Source organism: Botryllus schlosseri, chromosome 5, assembly GCF_051294905.1.
Source record: "Botryllus schlosseri isolate E-star chromosome 5, Bs_hap1, whole genome shotgun sequence".
Lineage (NCBI taxonomy): Eukaryota > Metazoa > Chordata > Ascidiacea > Stolidobranchia > Styelidae > Botryllus > Botryllus schlosseri.
In genome coordinates, this window is record NC_137240.1 from 7,192,058 (window position 1) to 7,206,889 (window position 14,832).

Consider the following 14,832-nt stretch of genomic DNA (forward strand, 5'->3'; position numbering starts at 1 on the left):
AACGGAAAAGTGTGACTCGATTCTGACTGGAGTCATTACAACGCAACCCTGGTGTGTATTGTTTTTCAACCAGTGTCAGTGGTCTGACCATACACAGACAGCCTGTTATGCAACAATTTCCTGTCTGTACTGCTGCAGTGTGTTCTTCAACGGCGCGTTCTCGAATGTACGCGGACTCGTTAAAATCATCGAATAACTTTTTACGTTTAAAACAACTAAAAACGCGGAAAAGACAGCTTTTCATACAACTCGGATCGTCAAAGTCGACAAGGGATAAAACGGATCACTGATAACACGAAGTGAACAGTGAGCAGTGAGCACGTTCAGTGAGGACAATCAATTAAGTGATTAGCAGATTCACGTAACTAGTTCGCTGTACAGCTAATCGAAAACAAAATGAACGGAAGCCTATATATTTGTTGACATGCGCGAGCTTAAATGGATGGTTCGCAAATACCTATCTCTCCCTCGCAGTTTAGAGAGAACACATATTCAAAACAAGGGCTAAGATTACAAAGGAGTATACTTATATTCACACAGGCACAGTATGTGTAGCGTATTCACGTAACCATGGCGCATCGAGCGTAAAATACGGTTTCCACTACTACACTTGCCTGTGATTTAGTGTTGTGAATACCCTTGCGATCTGCGCATGCAGTCTCATACAGAAAGCGAAAGTAGGCCTGCTACAAGCTGGCAAATCACGAATCATAATAAGAAATATCGGCCTGGTGTAAATGATCATTCGAAAGACCATGAATACCAAACGACAACAACAACCATTGCGGAACTTTAGGCAATGTTTGAAACATAACCGCATTGATGTTAAATAAAAGTGTTTATAGGCAATGGAACATAATTTAATTCATCAGTCATACATTGAAACATATAACCAACGTAACCGTATTGAAATATAACAAAAGTATAAAATCCTCCAATATAACGGCACTCGAGCGGCGAATCGATTGCGGCGTATCGTCATAGCGCTGCATTGCGACTTCGAAAAAACCACGCCACGTCTGACATGCGTAACGAGCGCTAAAGTTTTCGCGTCGAACCGTAGCCGGTGTTGAAGGACTCGTCGAAAAACGAAGGCGATTCGCTGTCCGGCAGGAATTTCTGAACTTCCGTAATAACCGATTTTGCCTGAAACATATAGTCGATCCATAATGCGTCGAAGTTGACCTTAATCGGATTTTAGAATTTTTGAAATTAATTTTTGGTAAAATTTGAAGCGATTTCTCCCCGATGCTATTTGTGGAATCAACTCATTTTAAAGAACGAGATTGAATCGTAGAAGTAATGCAATATATTTAAACTCAATTACAAGTAGAGCATAGTAGTTACAATTTACAATCAATGTAGTAGAAGTAGCAATTTCCAATAGCTGGCAAAACTACTTCAAGCAGACGTAGAAGTAGAAAATGAAGGCCTGAAATCTATTCGAGTATGTATTTGAAAAAACTAAATTTGGTCGAGTGGCCGCAATAAATTTTTTGCAATAAATTGAATTGAATTGAGAAGTGGAAGAAGTCTAAAACACTTGAGTAAGTAGTACAATGGGTAAATCTACTTGAGTACTACAAAAAAGTAGAAGTACTTCGGTACTGACCACCTCTGGACATTCTAACTATTTTCATATACTTACGAAAAGGTAAAATAACGCGAGCGCCTCGCTCAATTCCTGCACCGTCTCCAAATCAAAATTTTCAATCAAAGACTTGGCCATTCGCGCGTGCATCACGTCCACGTTTCGTATCTCCAGCTCGCCGATCATGCGCCGCAAGCCTTCGCGGCCTGTCTTTCCCATCAGAGATTGTATGGCCGTCCAGCTCTTGACATAACAATCGAAGTATATTAGGATAAGTCTTGGCGCTAAATCTTGGCATACGGTAGGGGGAATAACAACTGGATCGGTTGACTATGCCATTGACGGTACATGCAGACTAGAATTGCAATACTCTAGCGACATATACCTGCAGTTGCATCGGATGATAGCCCAATAACAAGTAAACAGACATCATGACCTCGTGCAAGCCAGCAGGCGGAGTGTCGTGGCTAGTAATCTTAGTCACCATGCTTTGCTTCAGACCCATAACTTGAGCGCGTGCCTTCAAAAGAATTTACGTTGTTAGAGAGTACTCGCAAAGTGGCGGGAAAATGTATAGCGCACCCGCTCCACGACTCCCAAGTCCTTCTCCATTTTGTTGGCCAACTGCAATTCGTAAGCTAATTCGGTTTCCAAGCGTTTATCTCGTATTCTGGATAGGCAGTCGCGCAATTCATTGATATCTCTGCGATTCATGGCCTCGTCAATATCTGTAAGAACAGTGGTGAAGATTTACACATAAAGTCGTTGCAGTTACAGATAAACAAACCATAGCTATGATACATCATCCACGCATGGCATGGGGTGCGGGGTGAATATTTAGCATCGCGAATATTTAGAGGAAATAATGCCAAAACTCAAGGCTCGCTAGCCTTTATTTTGGACGACGGTACGCCGCTAAATTTGTGACGTCATAATATCGATATAGGATCGTAAATGTATCAATATTTTCTTCGCGCCTTGCCTACTTTTCTGTCTACGGCCCTAACCCCTGGCTTGTATAGTTTCCCACTATATCAGTGTATGTAGGTTGTGATTCGGATAACAAATATTTTTTAGAGTAAATCCGCGTAGTCAACATGCCTTGAGGGACTATATCATTCTCAGCAATGTCGCAACATCATGATTTCATTATAACCTATCATATTCACAATGTTTCAAATCTAGAATTGGAGGCCAAAAGGCAAATCCGACCAATGACTACGAATAAAAATTTCCTTTGTTATAAAATAATTAAGGAAGCAGCAAGTCGAATATATCAAATCATCACTATAATAGCGCTGAAACTTGACTGTATTAGCCTCGGTATTTCATAGCAATCCGCACCTTCGCGTAACTGAAACGCCAGGAGCATTCTCTTGGCTCCATCTCTGTCACATCCGCGTAACACCCTCAACTCGACTATGGCCGCTTCTGCCGTTGCCTCGTCTTCGGAATCGATGGCACGCTTCAGTCGTCGGAGAAGATTCTACACGTAATGCGGTTTAAAATAACAAATTCACTATGAGACTAGCGTCTGTGCATTGAGAAACACTAGCAAATGCCAGGTTGACAATATGTCAACGTGTGTGCCGATTAAGTTACCTAAAATCCCTGTGCTAATAAGGGTTAAGTCATTGATTTATGGAGTTTGTTCCAATGGTACGCAAGTTCGCACCTCAGAAGACTTAAAATCTTATAAAATCCTAGATGTGGGTCGTGCTACAAGTCGGCAGATACGAAATCATACTAAAATAGATCGGCCTGGTGTAAATGACCATTGTAGTCGAAAAACACCATGAATACCACAAACATTAACAACAATTACGATCACAGAAGCCACAGGATATTCACATCGTCATAATAAACTTCAATTATAGGAATGACCAAATTCAACCGGCGATTCCAACATGCTTTGAACTATAGGATGTATGTAAATCTTCATATTCTCTGGATCGCTGTACCAGGTGACATGATGATCACGGATAATGCGTCGATCTGATATAATATATTATTCAATTACTAATTGAAGTTCTGTACCTCCAAGTAGCTCTTCTAATATAACATTACCACAATCATCAATATTTAATCCTGTAATGAAGTCATCCTGCTTTTATGATGTGAAAGTTACCTCTACTTTCTTCAAGTTAGACAACAGAATTTCGGCCTGAATGATTTCCAGTTTGAGGTCCACTTCGTGCGCTATCCTTTTCGCCTTGGTGATGGCTTTTTCGAGCACTTTCACATTCTTCGTCGTGACCGCTTGGCTTAAACCTACAGCGTTACAGGTAGAACGTTATACACAAAAGTGTAGCCACTGAGGTAGTCATCTAACACTGTTATATTCAAGATAACACACAATCATGAAAGAAGTAGAGCTAGATCAAAATATAAAATCATTGCGAATTGCTTGAGTAACCATAAATGATGTCAATGCATTTATCAGGGAATATGACAACAATATATGCCATAAGTATGGTAAAATATAGTCAGTGTTGTTCATCAAGCAGAGTAAGAAGAAACGCCGTCGGTCTTACTCAATTAATTACAAGTAACGATTTCCAAAACGTGTTACAACTAGTTCAAGTTGAGATTGAAAATGATGGCTTGAAATGTACTCAAGCTCACAAGGACGTATAGACTCCGTCGACGGGTCGCATGATTTTAGCAGTGGAGGTGACTACATTTAAAATTGCAACAAACAGGTGCAGTCATACCTGATACAGGGGCTATTTTCCTCTGCTGGTAGGATAATTTCACTCATAAAGGCGATGCAAACATACCTCAACTGCTTTCTACTTTACAAAGTACTTGAGTACTCGGAAAAGTGTAGTACTCTGGTACTGACCACCTCAGTATATATCCAGTTTCAAAATTGTGACTTCCTTGCCTCTGAGCTCATGACTCAAAACATCAATAAAGCCTGCCATACGTTGTACCTTGTTTGCACTGGTGGACAGCCAGCATCCGCTGAGCTTTCACGAAGTCCCCGTCGTAATCTTCCAGTCTCATCGCAATAAAATCCTCGACCGCCTCGTTGAGTTGAGTGTATGAACGCTTCATCATGGCCATCTGCATACGTTCTCGGACGTTGATTTCGAGCACTCTGTCTTCCTTTCTGCGATGTAATCATGTTTTTACGAGCAGAATAGGAGCAGGATATATCCCCGAATTTTACAGTATTCAATGTCTTGGATGTTTACCGGCTGAAATGAATCGATGAAGACCGCGCGAATGAGAGAGAGAGAAAGCGCGGGAGGAAAAAAGAAAAAGGACAAATGCAATGAATCGTGGGATATCTGCGTCGCGGTGCGCTATTCCTGTTTAAGTGTTTAACTGTTTAGTGTTTATGTTGTTTGTGGTATTCACGGTGTTTGTCGACTACTATATGGTCATTGGTCATTTACACCAGGCTAATTTTCTTAATTTTTATTCCGTAGCTGCCTACGTTTGAGGCTTTTATAAGACACTGCTTGCACGGATGAGATGACGAGAAGAAGCCTATATAAACCTCCAACACTGCGGTAGGAATACTGAAGTCGACCTCCGTCGGACTCAAACCCGCAACCCATTGGTGTCGCAGCTGTGCAACGTACAACGTACCAAGACGCTATCTGACCACACTATCTATCATCCCTAGTGTGTTGTTAAATGTAAATATTATAATATTATAATTGCAAATTACAAATTTACGGGACCTGAAAGACCTATATGTCTTGTGTAGAGTAAATTCCCAAAAATGTTTCGGTATAGCGTAATGGTACACGATATGCCCCCGTCAAATGAGGCGTAGCAGCGCCAGCTCTTGGTTTGAAGGCATTTTCTCGCGTAGTTGCTACTTATTGTAGGGTACCTCAGTATCAGTATTAGTTTATGAATGATCTCATCAATTGAAAACACGAAACACCACAAGATTGTTTTAACAATGAAAAGACTGGAAAAGGGATTGGAAACGACTTAGAGTAGTATTTTAATTAGACACCGCTTTGGCCTGATAGAAGGTGTGAATAAGAGACATGCACACTAAATGCAAAGCTACAGAAGATAATATCAAAGGACAAGCGGTAATTATGAATTGGAATTTGTCGGTTGGCGTGGACCGTGGGCGATATGTCACATCGCGGTCCGGTAATCTGGAGCACTGACTAGTATACAGAACAATAACTTACGTTCTGTATGACGATTTTCCAAGTGAATCCTTTCGTAGCTGTGAAATATAGTTGAACTTGGTCAGTTGAGAGCTACGCTCGTGACTGTACTGCACAGACACTGAAGATTTCTTACCCTTCTACTACCGGATGGTGCAGTTCTTCCGAATCGATAATACACTACCGCAACAATCGTAGCGCATACCAGCACTAAGCATGAAAATGCGATGGCGGCTACTTCACCACTGGACAAGCCTCCATCCGCACCGCTACCTGATTGGACGACTGTCGCAGAGCTGGCATCTACAAATATAGAAATTCCTCAAAGTCCATGGATATTAGGGCTCTTCAAAAATGACTTTTTTTCTCAAATCGTACTGGCTACTTGATAAAATTGTTAGGTTACCTAATTTAAGCCTACACACAAAATTTGGTTCAATTCCAGCCAGTAACCGCTTTGCTACAGGAGAAGAAAGTTTCGATTTATAACATAAAAATTATTAATAAAAAATTTGAAAATTTTCTGTTCACCCCATGAAAGTGTTAGGCTGTCTATAGAAACGATCCTCACCAAATTTGGTTCAATTCCAACCAGTGGAAGCGGAGTTATTCCCGTCGAAAAATTTTGATTTGAATAAAATAGTATTTACGGTGAGCACAACTATAATAAATAAACAAAGAATCGGTCACCGTAAATACTATTTTATTCAAATCCAAATTTTTCGACGGCAATTACTCCGCTTCCACTGGTTGGAATTGAACCAAATTTGGTGAGCATCGTTTCTATAGACAGCCTAACACTTTCATGGGGCAAACAGAAAATTTTCAAATTTTTTATTATTAATTTTTATATTATAAATAGAAACTTTCTTCTCCTGTAGCAAAGCGGTTACTGGCTGGAATTCAACCAAATTTTGTGTGTAGGCTTAAATTAGGTAACCTAACAATTTTATCAAGTAGCCTAGCCAGTACGATTTAAGAAAAAAAGTCATTTTTGAAGAACCCTAATGGATATCTAGAGCAATCTAGATATCCCTGCTCAGTGCTCACTGTCAAGTCTGCGGCGATTGTGAGAATTAAGTTAATTAAGAAAACAATGTGATGTGAATGTAGTAAAACACGGTAAGGAATCACCTGATGAGTAGGGCTGGGCAAAATCGAGTACCTGAGTGATTCGATTCTGAATCACGTAATATGCTTCGAGTCGGGTAATCGAGTAGTACTCGTTATGACGTCATAACATAATGTAATACGCCAAAGTTCAAATATGTATCGTTTATCCCACCAAAAAGAATATAATGCAAGTCATCCATCTCATAAAAGATACTTGGGTAATGGGTATATGTTCGACCATACCGATTTCATTCCACTTGGTGACAATGTTCTGGGATAATCATGACTTCGGAAATGTGCTACGTCCAGTAGCCTAACCTTCGTAGCTTTGTACCATATGTTTCGTAGGCTATGCTACTACACCGCCAATCAAGGTTTCAAGGCTCCAACAGTGAAAATTAGTATCGAAACTATGATTCTCGTTGATAAGTTAACTTCCAGTGGTGAAAAGCGTACAATTTCAGTACTGGAAAAATATTGTCTTCTACTTCTTGACTCGATTAAGATTCGATTACTCGAATCATTGTGCCCAACCCTACTGATGAGTAAGAAGACACTTTGCCTGGGAGTCGATTCGTATTTGCCTATATAACTCAATCGAGAGCCAAGCTCGAAAAGGTTGCCATACAGTCGTTATTTGTCAGATTTGTCATTGCTTTCTTAAGTATTTTAGCCAGCAGTCTATACGGTCTGTTTGGCTGTCTTTAGTGTATCATCCATGTCGATAGTAACCATATATGTAACGTAGGCCTTGGCCTATACTGGGTGAACTCCCGTTTAATTGAAGGAGCTGATAACTTTCTTGAAGAGAATTTTTAGCAATGAACTAACGAAATGACGCCGCCGAAACTGCAGCCATGGCTTATGGCTCGTTGTCATCGTCGGAGATTGTACCTGGATCGTTTACGTCGATCGTAAAAGATGTCGTAGATCCCGATACGTCTTGTATAGTCACGTATAGCACATAGGAATTGGAATTTTTCGGCGATATGCTCGCAGTCGATGAACGTGATAGGCTGACCGCTTGGTTTGACGAAGATATCCTATAACTGAAGGCATGGGATAGGTTCAAACTACAGATGTCACGCATCTCGTTCCAATACTGACAACAGCCGCTAACTGCACAAGTCACCATAATATTAACTATACGATTTGTAAGCTCCTTACTTGTTCAATTGCATGGAACGATTCGATGGAAAGCATGGCATATAATCAATGTATATTCTGAAGCAATTTATTCTTCCGAGTTCCATTGCCTTACCTTTGGTTGTAATATGCACTGGACGGATTGCGAATCGTCGAGGATGTGTAGATAACCAGATCGCCGCTTGTTACTGAAAAGACGCTTTGAACACCTGCTTGGATTGCGAATGATCTAAAATTTACGGGAATTTTGGTGCCGGCTTTATAGGCTATGTACAATTAAAACAAATTCGTACCTTTCCTCATTTTGCTGTAGTGAACCGGATATAGAGACACCAGCGATTAAAACGGAGGAAGCTGCAAAAAGTGTACAAGTGTTATCTGGAATATTACCTTCCAAAGAAACGACGGTAAACTGTGGAAGATGCCGCATACTCACTGGAGCATATCTGATTTTTGACGCGGAACTGCACATCACCTCCGGGCGGAAAACTTGAAGGATTCACGGCCGTCGCGGTGTCGTCTCCGGTGGCAATCAACGATAGTTCGGACTGCCCAACGAAAACACACAAAAAATATCAAAGTAAATGGTGAAATGATGTAAAAAATACCATGAATAGTGCAAATACCTCTGGTACATTACTGGTCATGGCCACGGCGACGACGTTAACTGAATTGGTGTTCGCAACTGTCTCGATATTTGTGAGTTGATCCAGGGTTGCCCCAGACAGCAGCACGCACATGATCTTGAAAATGAAACGGAAATTGGAAGCTGACGATTAATAGCGTTGAGATGTTGAAGTGTGATTTGCGTATACAAATCGATGCTATTTACCGAGCTTTGTGTAAATCTGGGGATCCCATACTTGCTAGAATATCAGTCGTTATGAGACAAAGAGCGGAAAACATAATGCCGATTGGATCCTGTATAGCAGTACTATTATTTTAGTAGTGGGCAGCGGTGCTGGAGGGTCGTAACCGCAAACCGCACTGAAAACTATAGTATATTATGATACAATGCGTATCATACCCTTGGTGTTCCAGTTTGCGACGACCTCGCGCCGTTGGCAGTCATAAAGTAGTTCGCCATAGCAAAGTTGAGTGAGAAACCAGTAAAGAGCTCCCCTGATGGAGGCAGGTGGTTCGACAAAATTGTTGTAAATTCAGATTCGGTCTTCGACGAGTTCAAGTACGATAAATTCTGTTCACAAGAGAGAGAATTCAACGAATTGCCCTCATGGTATGCCCTCTCCAAGTGGTCAGTCGTGATAAAATCAGTTAATGAAAAGGAAATAGGGCCATAACCTATAGCCGAGATACTCCAGATATTCAAGACTCGACATCTGCTGGCGTTCCATTCAGGATGCCCGAGCAGTTAGGATCTACAGGAGGTCGCGCGCATTATCTTGCCGCGCTATGTTGCTGTTTTGGTTGCATAAGATTATTATTATTGGTGCTCTAATGGTCTTTTGCACCAGACCAGGGTGTTATATGAGTATTAATTAGCCTATATCAGCATTCAGCACAATACATATCGTTATGTAGGCCTATTATAGATCACGACCTGTGAGTTGGAAATATTCTATCATAGACACCATGGTGGAATATTATTATTTGGTTAGTTAGTATATAGTCTTCAAACACAAAGTAACGTCGTTGTGTCATATTTTCTCTCTTTATAGGTTCAGACGAAGACCTTCATATTTGGTACAGTACTATCGGGCTGTCGTAAGTATTGCATATAGTCAAGTTAAGTAACATTTACCTCGACTGCATTTGAAAATTGCCCCAAAGCTACAACGGTCCTTCCTTGATTTGTATTGACTTTAAGCCTGCCGATTACACCTGAGACGAAATTCGCGGAATTGTCAACTGCATCGTCGCCAGCGCCGTTGGAGCTGTCAATCATGAACACCACGTCGCGGTCTGGAGTATCGCAGCCTATAAAGATTAGAAAAGAACGGTTGTATCGATATCGCTGCTGGATTCGGCTTCCTATCACGCCTACCTGTGCTGATTGAGCTTATCTGAGATGTGAACGATGAGCTGGTTTCCCCAGACTCCGTAATATAAACCGCCCAGAAAATAGCCTGGATGTGAAATTACAACTTTTTAAATCGATTCTTAAGGTAATAAGAAAAGGGATTTGAAACAAGATTTGGGCAATGGGCATATCCCAGGCAAGGGAGTAAACGTAAAATGCTGCAGTTCGCTGTTTAGGACGAAAAATGCTTGGCAGAGTAACTGGATTTTGTCGCTAGGCTGGCTAATACCTTACTATAGTGGCTATATAAACATAAACTTTAAACACGTATCACTTGACCAGTTTGTAAGCCTCGTACCTGTAGGCTACAACACATTGCAGAAATTGCGTAATGTGCAAATATCGATCACTAGACCGGTATATAAGCCTATAAGATACATATATTTTTACAAACCTGATTTGACTCGGTGTCAAGGGCTTGATTTGTGACAGAAGTTTGCAGGTATGCGACATGCATCCGTCTAGCCAAGGCAGAATACAAAGGAATGGATAAATTTTCATAAACTACGTTGTCCCAGGAAATACCAAAAAAGGAGTTTATGGCCGCATAATAGGTTGAAACATCGAAAGATGAGTTCGCCATTTGCGTGAAAGTTGTTGTCGAAAGCTGGAAGTAAGAACTTGACATGAAAAATGAAGTGCTAGGAATGAGAAGAGTATACCTTCCATATCCCTCCCAGCGGCTGTGAACCGACGAGATCGGCACCGTCGTTGCTATCGACGTACGCTAAGTTACGTAAGAAGTCAAAGTCTTCCGGAAATATCCCTGTGATGCAGGGGTGGGCAATTTATTTTTCTCCGCGGCCAAATGAGTAACAGGAAATACGTTGGCGGGCCGAGTCAAAAACTCTAGATGTATTATCCAGCGTATTAATTTTAATTCCATACTCAAAGCAGTGAATTACACTGGTGATAAATGCTGCTCAGTGGATGTGTTGGTATTAGGGAATGAGAAAGTGACGGTTAATTAATTAATTAATTACCGTCATATTTCGTAACAATGTTAAATATGCTACATTTTGAACTCCCTTTAAACCCCTATCCGCGTTTTTCTATCAAGACATTAAAATGTTTTGGGAAACTACAAATCTTATTGCCTTGGTCGCTGCCTCCCGAGCAGTGTGCAGTTTGGCGAAATAGCCTTGTTGTTGAGCGAAGCTTGCTTAAATTCACTCTCCCTTAACCGAGTGTATGCCTTCGTGTTTTTGTCACAAGACCAACTTAAATTATACTCCTTAGGCTAAACACGGCGACATGTTCGGCCCTGAGTAGGCCTACTTAAAAGACGGGTTTACTCCTGACAGCAGTAAACAAATATTTAGTGCCCCAAACCTTCTTTGAATTTCAGCTTTCGTCGTTTTTTTTTACATGCCCGTTCATCCTTTATGGATGATGATGATGTGATGACACATTGATTGACTTGTTTTATGAATGAGCGACTTGGCTATTTCGGCAACAAAGAAGTTATGGTGACTTCTCGTGACTTCAATTATTGCGGCACACTTTGCTACAATTAAATTATTTTGAATCTAGATTACGCAATCGCATGCGAGCTACGTATGGGCTGCGTAATCGCGGCATATTATTGAACAGGCTTGAATGTAAACGGATATCCGGATAAGTTTATACAGCTTACAGGTTTTAGTCCACGCAGTAACATTAAACAATAGGTTTTATGTTTTGAATTTCAACCAACTTTTGCGGGCCGCACTGAATAGCTTCGTGGGTCGCATATTTGGCCTCCGGGGCGCACTGTGCCCAGGTCTGCTGTAATGTAAGAATGCGGGATATGGTCAGGGTCAAATCATCACGATCAGTGTTTACAACCTTTTTGATCACCGTCCGCAATTATATTTGCAAAAATATTCATCCTCACTGAACAACCGATAATTGTTAGCATGAAAGGAATTAACAGAATTTTTTTCAGATGTGAATTAACAAGTAGGCTCCAGGTCTAGTCCATCAGGTGTCTCACATCAAGTGTCGGCATATTTTCGTAATCAAGTCATATTTTACCATTTTACGTGTCTCGCTTATTGGCTCTACCCACACAAATTGACCTCGGATATGTGCAAACTATTCACAAGAAGTCGCAGGAAGCGAGAAGATTTTTTGGTGCAAGAAATTCAACAAATATTACACACATATTCAGAGATAGTGTGTAAATATCAATTCACCACGGCTGGTGCGAGACAAAGTTATTGCAAAAGCTACAATTAGTGGTGCAACCCAAGTCAAACAAGTTTATACAAATGCATCGCAAAGACAAAAGTTAAGGAGTAGCTAAATCAGGTTTAATTGAATTATTCCAAATCAGAAAAAGTAACAAATATGCACTATTTTCATCCGCACTCATCTGCATCACGTTTGTCATCCGCACTGAAATTTGTTTGGTCAGCACCAGTGCGTAGCATCCCGAAGGTTGAAAAGCGCTGTGATTCACAATTATAGACTACAAAATTTTTCGTTTGTAAGAATATTTATGACACTATAAAACGCGAGGACTTGATAATTATAATCAAAGAATGGATTTACACATCTCATATCTCAATTGGAAAACGAATGATCAAGTCGATGAATGAACCGATGTGTGTAGCCTAGCCTACTTCATCATGTAATATAACACTTTCACATTAAATAGTCAGATTACTCAACCTAGAATGACGTTAAATATTAATGGGTCGTCGCAGATCTATCATGGTATCAGAGAACGTCATCTACCAGCGTATCTTTAATTTGTTGAGAGCGCCGGCTAGCCTATTTTGGATAATAGGCCTACTGTATTTTAATGAGGATACCAATCGATACGGCTAACTTCTTAAAGTCGCCAATAGTAAAATGGCCTATGACGACCAAATTTGATGTATAAAGATCTGCGAAGGGCTATATCTAACAATATTTATTCCATATTACATACAGATCGCATTCTTGAAACCAATAACAAATAATATTCGAAGGAATTTCCGTGCGACTAGACGTGATGACGAGTGACAACGCTCGAGATTGATTCGCCGAGTAATATGATATGCCTATATATGCCACCACATCACCATTACATTTAAACACAATATAAACGACGATTGTCTTATTACAGCCTGAAAGAGAATAGGAATGAGTTCAATCCTCCCGCAACTAAGTAACGATTTGTAAAATCAAACTGAAAAAGACTTTACAATATCACTGTATGCACGACAATTATGACCAAAACAGCTGCGACATAAAGTCCGAATGGTTATAATCAGTCAACTCTAGTATATTTAAGTGGTCAATTCTATTTGATCTGATCTGAATTTTTGTCTGCCCCTATTCTCTGCCATGAACATAGAGGAGCATGAACATGAAGAGGAAATGAGAATGAAAATCATTTGGAACACCAATCGCAAATCATGCCCTCCCCGCAAAAGACAAACCAAGCACCTGACCCTTCTCGCTATAAATTGTGAGGCGGACATGAACTTTATTTCATATTTTCAATTCCAAATCCTTCTCCAAGTAAAAATGTGGTAATGGCTTAAATGTATTCTATAGCCGCGTCAAAATCGAAAATTCTTGTCCAAATGCAAATTATTGCTAACTCCAGATACGGCCAAAATAATCAAATACATATTTTTGAATCCGTGCCATCTCATCTCTAAAAAGGGAAAAGTGCATTGCATGCCCTGCCCAAGTGCCCATAGCCTATAGCCTACTGTACGATGTCGGCCTAAGATTCATTAACATGATGATGACGATCAACCGCACTCAAAATCAGCTTAGATTATGCGCATGCAATTCCGCGATCCTATCAAGCAATAGTTACCTACCGGAATCTCTTATTCTCGAAACGCAAGCTTTCACAACAGAAGAACCAGTTGTTCCCGACACAATCGTCAAGTCGACGGCCTTGCCGATTTTGTACCAGTAGAATGTGACAATCATCCACGTTAGCACATGCAAAGGCTTCATCTTGGCTAAACTTATATCAAGGGCTTCATCAAATGCTCTATCGATCTTCGTCAGACAAAGCTGAACACGACGCTTTACAGATATAAACTTTGGCGAACTAGGGCGAAAGTTACACAATGGCTTGTTGATTAAACGTGTGGCGTATGTCATACGACACCCCCCGCAGCTCTTGTACGACTTTGTATCGAGGTTCCGAAAGCAACTTTAAATTACCGTGGATCGGTAACGCATATCACTACTGTCTATCAGCCAATCCCATCATCCTAGTAAACGCACACCCTGGGCTATCGCCAAAACGCCGCTTCCTGTATCATGTGTGCCGCCTTGCAGTATGACAGTCGTCGAACATGTCAATGTCTACATTCAAGTCGAAATGCAAGCCTTCCGTGTTCCGGCACATGCCACCTCATATTGTTTCGTATTCTTTTCTATTGTCTTATTTTTCTTCTCATTCAGCGTGCGTCAGTGCGTGCCCCCTCTTTATACCACCTAGGCTCAGAGGTGGGTAGGCTATCTGACTTTAAAGACTAACCTGTGACTAGCAGTTTGTCCACATTCAAGTCACAATAAAAGCAGATACTACTGAATGAATACTGGTGTAAAGTCGAAATATATCTATTTTGCCTGCTTCACAGATGTGATCGAAGTAGTCACCGTTATGACTCAAGTATACTAATGCCATCATAAATTTCCACTCAAGTACGAATTGCCGAGTAGGTGGGTGTCAGATTCCATAGACTACTCCTTGTCGCTTCGACATCTTCCTGTCTTTTCATTGTATCGCATTTTTGTGGTGTATTGAACTGATAAAATTGCTAATAAACCAATGATGATGATGAGTAGAAACGTTA

At 40.7% G+C, this 14,832-nt stretch overlaps 1 protein-coding gene across 1 annotated transcript; it reads right to left on the reverse strand.

The window, feature by feature from the left end:
• Positions 1–179: 179 nt before the first annotated feature.
• Positions 180–14,413, reverse strand: LOC145438825 (uncharacterized). The gene is made up of 20 exons (XM_080316189.1): positions 13,840–14,413; positions 10,699–10,802; positions 10,431–10,643; positions 10,001–10,082; positions 9,758–9,933; positions 9,023–9,193; positions 8,622–8,738; positions 8,432–8,543; positions 8,289–8,349; positions 8,111–8,224; positions 7,744–7,898; positions 5,873–6,039; positions 5,758–5,795; positions 4,528–4,706; positions 3,720–3,862; positions 2,936–3,077; positions 2,174–2,319; positions 1,977–2,111; positions 1,649–1,834; positions 180–1,146 (listed from the first exon to the last, which is right to left on the reverse strand). Exons 1-20 carry the CDS (start codon positions 14,129–14,131, stop codon positions 1,039–1,041), a joined length of 2,841 nt encoding a protein of 946 aa, XP_080172315.1. The 5' UTR covers positions 14,132–14,413; the 3' UTR covers positions 180–1,038.
• Positions 14,414–14,832: the final 419 nt, after the last annotated feature.

Bases quoted from the DNA above. Each gene is read 5' to 3' on its own strand.
- LOC145438825 (XM_080316189.1), bottom strand. From the start codon at position 14,131: ATGACATACGCCACACGTTTAATCAACAAGCCATTGTGTAACTTTCGC. The intron at 5,796-5,872 runs GTAAGAAATCTT...TATATTTCACAG, and splicing joins CACCATCCGGTAGTAGAAGG to CTACGAAAGGATTCACTTGG. The intron at 3,078-3,719 runs GTAACTTTCACA...CATTACGTGTAG, and splicing joins CTAACTTGAAGAAAGTAGAG to AATCTTCTCCGACGACTGAA.